General features: G+C 45.8%; 1 protein-coding gene across 1 annotated transcript; it reads right to left on the bottom strand.

The window, feature by feature from the left end:
• Positions 1-5,952: 5,952 nt before the first annotated feature.
• Positions 5,953-7,638, bottom strand: LOC104269229 (neuferricin; the record flags this gene model as incomplete). Its single annotated transcript, XM_009865963.1, has 2 exons — positions 5,953-6,166; positions 7,452-7,638. Coding segments are annotated over 2 exons (401 nt in total), but the record flags the coding sequence as incomplete, so codon positions are not given.
• Between the last annotated feature and the right edge of the window lie 226 nt (positions 7,639-7,864).

The following is a 7,864-nucleotide window of genomic DNA, read 5'->3' as shown; positions in this document are numbered from 1 at the left end:
ATCTTGATACCTCCCTGGTAAATATCTCATTAGCTTTAGCATGTTCAAGAGAAGTGCAAGATTGTCTTCGCCAGTAAATATTCTTGCTCGTACCTGCTAGAGCTGTCAAAGTCTACTTTGCTCTTTCATATTTATGTTGCTAGTCCTTCCAATTCATGAAACCTGTATGAATGAACACAAGCGTGCTGAAAGGCTGAAGCGTGTGCTAAATGGAGAAACACTAAAACTGGTGAAGTAGTTTAACTCGCAATACAGCAATAAATGCTGAAGTGCATTATGAATCCCTTAAGGGAGAGTAGCACTTTCCTTCGGTGTAGGGACCCTGGGTAACTGCTGCAGGAGTCTGTGACCCTTCCCTTGTAGAATGTGCTGCACCTCTAAGCATTAAATTGGTATTGCTGGTGAGTGAGAGTGTGTTTGGAGGTTTCCTGTTAATACTAAGCCTCCGGCCTTGAAGGAAGGGTTCTGAACTGGCAGGGCAGTGCCAGGCAGTTGGATTAAGCTGGTCGTGCTCTCTTAAACATGCTGGATCTGTACAAGTCCAACACCAGGTTGTCTGGGGAAACAGGAAAGTACTTTGCTGATGGATGAGGTTATAATTTGGTGGGCAAGGGCTTCAGTCAGAAAAAATGTGTACTTAAGCAAAACTAGATGCTGTGTTAGGACTGTTCTCGCCCCAAGAGATAAACCAAGTTTAGACTTGGCGTTTCTCATCTCTGCTCCATGAACTGGTGTGCATTTACTTAATGACTGTTATATCCAGGGTACAATGTGGATGAGTTGGTAACACATTGCCTTGCTTGGAAGAGCGACTTGTCAGTCTTAAAGGGTAAGATGAGGTGATAAACCAGACTGCTGCTTACATGAGAGACTTGCTCGAGGTTGTTCACAAACTTGGGACAAGAGAAGGATGGGAGAGGGTGTAATTGCTGACATTTGCACGGTGAATTTCACATCAAGTCTCACTTGATCTGCACTTTGACCTTCCAATATGCATATATTATAACTGGAATCGCACCCCTGTAACACTAGAGAAGAAAATTGGACGATAATACATGTTTGCCTCGCTGCTCCGTCTGCTGGTGTCGTTTTCCAACAGAATGCCCTGGGTGGGTGACACAGGTGACTGTAACACAGTTACGAATACACACGGTGCATCTCTGGCGTAATATTCTAGGTGAACGACATGGAAATAGAATGGTGTCTGCAGCATTTAACTGCAACGGTTTGGGTTTTCTGAGTGAAATAGATAATGGAAAACGTTGTACTTCTAGTCCATTGCTTTCTGACGTTTCAGAATGTCACTAGTTGCAAGTCTCTAGGAGTGAAAGATAACAGTGATGGAGCCAGAGGGCCTCTGGCGAGAGGGGTCTTGACTATAGTGTGTCCTGTGATAATATGTTGACTTTCTCCTTGGTTTGGAGCTGCAGTGCTGTGTGCTCCGAATACTGGAAGGTCGCGGTATAGGAGTGCTCTTCTAGGGCCACAGCCTACGGACTTCAACTTAATTGGAAAACTGCACGATGTGTAATTGCTTGAGCGTTCAGACGTCACTCTTCTCAGTGATTTATCTGACAGGAGGGGCAAGGGAACAGGGAGCGTGGTTCTAACAGAATAAGCCACCTTTCAAATGATACAAAATGTCCATCTTGTGGAAATTCAGCTTAACTGAATGGCAAGTTTAAGGCTGGTTAGTTGCTCTTTTTAAAAGTAGGATGTTAATTACAACTGCCTGAAACTCTGGGAAACCGTATGTGATGCTCCTAGTTCGCTATTGACGGCTTTTTTTACTGAAGTCTGAGAGGAAAGTTAAGGTTATTAATAACTAATGTATGGCCTGAAGTGTTCATTAAATTTAAAGCGATTAAGTTCAGCAAATTTGATCACTTTAAAGTGCCTTTGAGAGAGTTTCCTTCCAACCAACTCTACACAGCTTTCTGCCAGAGTTCAAGGGGAAAAGCTCACAACCTGAACCAAAACCCAAGTTAGTTCTCTTGTAGTTCAGCTCAAGAGGTTGACCCTGCCAGACAGCTGGTGAGGCTCAATCCTTTATGCAGTCTGCCTGGATTTGGTCTGAACCCTCAGACTTCTGAGATTTTTTTTTTTTTTTTTTTTTGAAGTTTCTCTGGCAATGCTCCACTGCGGGGTACAACTGTGAATGGAGGCACTTGGTAACATGGTAGCGGTCAACACATTTCTAACTCCTTAAACTCTCTTTTGTAGCAACTACAGTGGTGACCAAAAACCTCACCCCTCTTGCCCCTGCTCTTGAAGTGGTATCTGTTAACTTGAGACTCACATCTGCCAAGCACTGAACAAAAGGGTAAATGGGACACAAACTTCTGTCCCTGGGAAGCGCTGCTGTAAAACTGGGCTTCAGCAGGGCTGCGTGGGAAGTCTGTAGTGGTTCATGCTGTAGCTTTTTGAGACTGGATTCCTTTAGATTGCAGTCAGCAGGCCCTCCTAGGCAAGCACAAAATGTGGTCTGGCTTAAGTTTTAATTTGCATTATCTGGGAAAAAAAAAAAAGTATAGTCACTGTTTCACACCACTGAGTGCAGTGAGGAGGTTGCATGTTGAAGGTAGTAAGGGAGCAGAGCGAGGTGCTGGCTGAAAGCTGACAGATGCCTTAATGCCTTCCTGTGCTGGAGATAACGGCTTGTACAACTTCTCACCTAGTGCTTGTAAATTAACATGTAACAACATGGGAGGCCAAGGCTGGATTTTTTTTATATTTTTTTTAATTGTAGATCAAATGTTAATAGGCAAGTCCTCTTTTTCCTATAACAAACAGGGTTGGGTACCGCAGCAAACTCATCTCCAGGAAAATCAAAGCTTATATGAGTGACAAAAAATAACTTGGAACCTTCTAATACCCTCTTGTGAAATAGAAAAGGAAGTCTTAGAACATTTTATCTGCAATGTTTGTCTGGAGTAAGTGTAAAAATGTATTTTTCCAATATGCATTACTTTGTTGTGTAATGATTCTACTTGTAATAAAATGCATAACTAGATAATGCATCATGAAGTGCAAACGTTGTGAAAGTATCTTCTGTGGAGGAAGCTGCTCCTCTGCAGGCTGCCCTTTACAAGCCACAAGGGAAACCAAGGATGTAACATCTGCTTCAGTCTTTGTTCTGAAATTATTCCAGGTGTTTGTTGTAATGTCATGGAACTGCTGCAACTGATCTTTTAGCTGACAAGGTCTGATGTTCTAGTTTATACCATGTAGTGATCTCGAATGCCTCAGCTTAGACTTGGTGCCTTAGACTAGACTCCCTGTGAAACAGTCCTAATGTGCTACAGGCCAGAGCTGGTTCACTAAGTAAACCGGTTCTCAGCTCAGATGCATTTAAATGGACAAGCTGAGCTGCCTCGAAGCCCTGTACTCTGTAGTGCAGTCAGTTGGGTGCTGGGGGCAGCTTTGCCTCCTGGACGAGCGTTTAACTGCTGCAGCTTTACTTCAGGAGAAGGAAAGCTTCAGTGTGATTAGTAAAACTGACCAGAACATCCTGGTCAGCTTGTGATGCGTTAGGTCTTATTAATAAAACTTACTGAAGCACAGACGCATGGTGAGCTTTAAGAGCACTGTGTCACTGTCACTGTTTTCTTCTTACCAGTTTCTACCATGGGAGAATCTCACTGAACTTTTGATGAGAGTGGAAACAAGATAATCTTGGAACACTTGAGGCCAGCAAGGGCGTCTCCTTGTGTACTTTAATAGATGACTTATTCCTAGTGCAAGACAAACGTCCCTCCCTTCCATTTGTTCCCAAACGCTGAGGAATAAACCCTGACTTGGGTTTCCAACCAGCTTTAACTTAAAGCAACACCACCCCTGCCTGCAGCAGCTTATTTATTTTTTGTGGGTAGCTCTTAAGATCAAAACCATCCTCTCGGCGTTTCAGCCCTGTTTGCACAGGGCTCGAGCCCTGCAGCAAGATGAAACTTGCTTAGAGGTTACAGAGCCGATCCTCCTTCCGTAGGACTCAAACTTGTGACATGGACTTGCCTGCACAAACTGCCTTTTAAAGTATTTAATAGTCTGGATTTTGCTGCAACCTTTAAATAGGTATTTTAAAGACTTAAAACTGAAGTCTAAAAAAAACCCCAAACCTTTAAAAAAGTATTTTAAAGACACTTGCAGATTAGTTGTTGGGGATGGTTTGACCTCTAACTGCAACATCTTGTTAAAGATGCGTCCAAAAGCGAAGGCCAATGCTGACACTTAGCATCCACTAAGTTGGGGAGACAACAAAGCACTGCTTTGGAGTTGTTTCCTGCAGGTTTGACACACCTTTTTCTTTAGGAGCTCCACTCCCAAAGATGGTACAAGCCCATGGCTCAGTTTCAGTTCTAAAAGTGTGACGGGGTCGTTGAACATCATCTGGTGGCTCTGCTGCCCCTCAGCCACATCTGCACCGTCCTCTGACACTGCTGAGAGCTGGCACACGTGTCTTGGGAGCAGTCCTCAAGATCAGAGTTGAAAAGAAACACAAAAGAACCAGGTAACGAACCCCACTCCCCCAACTGTTTATTACAATAAGCACCTACACATTTAAATCGCTGTATTTCTGTCTGCTGACATTGATGTGTGTCACAGCTGTGGCAGCTGTAGCATCATCTAGACATGAAGGGGTGAAGAGGGCTGTACTATGTCCTACTGTTGCTGTAATGAAGTGATTACTCTTGCTCTGAAGCAAGGCTGCCAGGCCTCCTCTAATCTTCCTAGCTATTAACTCATTACTTTCTTTGGAGGTGGTAGTAGCTCAAAACTAATGAGTTTATAAATGCCTTCCTGCTGTGCATAAATAGGGGGCAGTTGCCTTACGGGGAAGAAGCAAACACAGCTCAGCACGGATCTGCGTGGGCTCTGTGTAAGCTGGGCATCTCTCTCGGGGCTGCAGCTACACCAGAAATGGATTCCAGCAATAGATTCTCCAAAAACCAGCAACTGCTCCCCCGCAGCCTGGGGTTTACAGCACCTAGCCCCTACACAGGTATACCCTTATCTCCAGCCCCACACAGAAAAGGTAATAACCTGCCCTGATCTTCTGAGCGTCACTCATACTACTGAATTTTGCCAGCTGTGATAAAATATGTACAGGGGTTTAAGGGAGCTGGGCTTCCTGAGGATACACCCAGCTGCAGGTTAGAGTCTGATGGACATGTGCCACATGGGAAGAGGTCCTAGGCCAGCGTCGAAACAGGAGGCAGGTTACAGCAGGATGGTCGTGTTGTCACATAGCTTTTGTTATTGCCTGTTTAAAACCACCAATTCCTGATCCGAGTAGCTTGAAAGTAGTGAATCAGAGGACCAGGACGGTGAGGTTACTGTAAAACAACACTCCTCATAGGTGGCTTCCACTGTCTTCTTTGCACAATATCAAATACAAACACTATGAGGAAATACAGGTATGACCTTTGCCTTCTGTACTCCAAATTTGATAAAGCTTATGTAGACCTCAACTGCCCAGTTTCCTAGATACTATGTACCTTAATTGCAGGAGAAATTCAGGCTTCTCCCTGCTACCTTTAAAGGATTTGGAATAAATGAGGTTATTCCAAGTGACTGGAGGACTGTGCCAAAACAGGTCAGTGATGCTGCAGCAGTTCTTGTGCTCAGTACCTCAAAAAGCAGCACAGCACCCGCCACTGTGCACGCAAGCATCTATTTCCTCACTGCACAAGAAATAAGTTTTTTAATACAATTCAGGCTCTGCCTCTTACAGTTTGTTGCCAGGTGTAAAAATAACACAGGAATAAAGCACTAAGTAAGTATCCTGTTCCTGGCTAAAGTGTTTCCTCCTCCTCTCCACATGTTAAAAGAGAGTCACAAATAATGTGAAACTATTGTTGCTCCCTTTGCACAGACAGAAGGGGCTGGAGCTGCCCACCCAAAGTGCAATGTTTCACCGTGGGACTCTCCATCCCCCCGAATCCAGCGCTGGAGTCATGCCGTCAGGACACACTGCTCGGCCAGGGGATGGCAGCCCTCGTACTCCTCCAGGAGGGGGTTCTCCAGGTCCCCCCTGTCGCTGTGCTCAGTGGAGTCGGGCTGGTCCCACGGGGGGCCGGTAGCCCTCACGCACACACACCGACTCCCCCGCGAGCCGGGTTGGTACAGCTTCCGCGGGACTCCAGTCCAGTCTCTGTTCACTCCCCCACTATGAGTGGAAAATGAAAATAAATTATAACGCAAACCCATGCAAACGCTTCCAGCCCAGTGAGCATCATTAGATAAAAAAAGACAATCTGGGGGTTGGAACTGAGGGAGACTTTGCTCCCAACAGCCTTTTTATTAGCTGTGTTTCAGAAACCCGTGGCCTGAGCCTGGTTTCATCAGTGCTGCTACATGCTCCCACCCTCCTTGCAGCAACCAACTTCTGCTTCCCACGTCTCTATTGCTGGAGAAGGAATCACAGGCTGTCTAATGGCAAAATGCCTTTTTTGGGGTAGCTAATTGCTCACAGATAACCACACGTCATTGTCTGTGCAATTACTTCCACAGCTACCCCACAGCGTCTCTTTATGGGCCAAATCCTGCCTATGCCCCTAACTACTGCCTCTTTTAAGCCTGTAAACTCTCACACAAGGGACTGCCATGCACCACCCAGTCCCAAGGCTGCACCCAAGCTCGTTCACGTATAGAAGCAGATCGCCCAAGGTGCACAGTCCCACCGCTGTGCAGAAATGAAGACTGAGCATTTTGCGATGGTGTCTGTGAAACTATTTCATCTTCAAACAAACTAGTCCCTCAACTGATTGAGGAATGCAATTACATAGGCTGAGTAGGAAACGACGAGTCAAAGCTCAGCCTCATTTTCATGTGGTTTTAAGTGAAAACTGTCGTGGCAGTAGCCTGAGCCAGGCTGTGAAGCTGTCTGAGAACCACCAGCTCATCCTTGCATTCCTGGTGGGTGAGAACACCTGCTCAAATGCCGCACGTGCTCCTAGCGGGATTTCTGCCCTTGTTTTCCTGAGAACAGGAGTGTCACGTGCACACGTGGCAAATTCTGAAACCTGATTTAGATTCCAGTGTGACCAAAAAGTTTTTGCCTTGGAAATAAAATTCCTGAAATTACTCCCGATTGGGATGAAGCTTTATTTTCCTTTTACCCACTTACCAGGTCAGGGAGGTAGCCCAACCTACACCTCTGAGCAGCTCCAGACTGGCTAGAGGCTATCCGTGGTTGCTGCACTGGTATAAAAAACCCCAAACTAGTGACTCTGATTCACACAGCAGCTGTAGCTCAGCCTGGCACAGGGAGAACAGCAGCTACCTGCGGGTTAGCTCTGCCTCTGGCAGAAAACACGACCTGACGGATGCAGACAGGGGCAGGGACTGTGCCCAGCCAGCACTCCCTACGTTAGGACCAGGGCATCAAAAAAAAGGGCAAAAATGCTCTGCTGCCAAGGGTCCAAGCATCCTGGCAGGAAGGTCAAGTTTACCTCTGTCTGGAGCACCAGAATCGGCTGCCCTTAGCAGAGCTCCATTCCGAGTTGCAGGGTGGAAACTGCTGCTTCCTCTGCTCGCTTTCTGCTTGGAACTTCAGAGCTTCCCCAATCGCAGCCTCAGCCTGCCTTAGCGCTTCTGTCGGTGCCCCGTTTTCATCATAAAATCTGCCCACCAGCTTCCCTGGGAGAGAAGATCAATCAAGACCACAGCATTTCTGAGCAAAGAAACAGTTGGGTTTTTTCCTTTTAAATTTGTTATTTAAAGACCATAAAAAGAGAGGATCTTGCCATGGCCCAAGTTTTAAAACTGAACTGAGCTTATATCCCTTCCATTCAGTTCATCCATATTAATAAATCCATGCAGGACAAGCTTAGGCACAGACTCATTAAAGATCAGAAAGCCAACG

Source organism: Apaloderma vittatum, unplaced genomic scaffold (genome assembly GCF_000703405.1).
Source record: "Apaloderma vittatum isolate BGI_N311 unplaced genomic scaffold, ASM70340v1 scaffold27183, whole genome shotgun sequence".
Lineage (NCBI taxonomy): Eukaryota > Metazoa > Chordata > Aves > Trogoniformes > Trogonidae > Apaloderma > Apaloderma vittatum.
The sequence above is the reverse complement of the archived record's forward strand: the minus strand, read 5'-3'. Positions and strand labels throughout refer to the sequence as shown.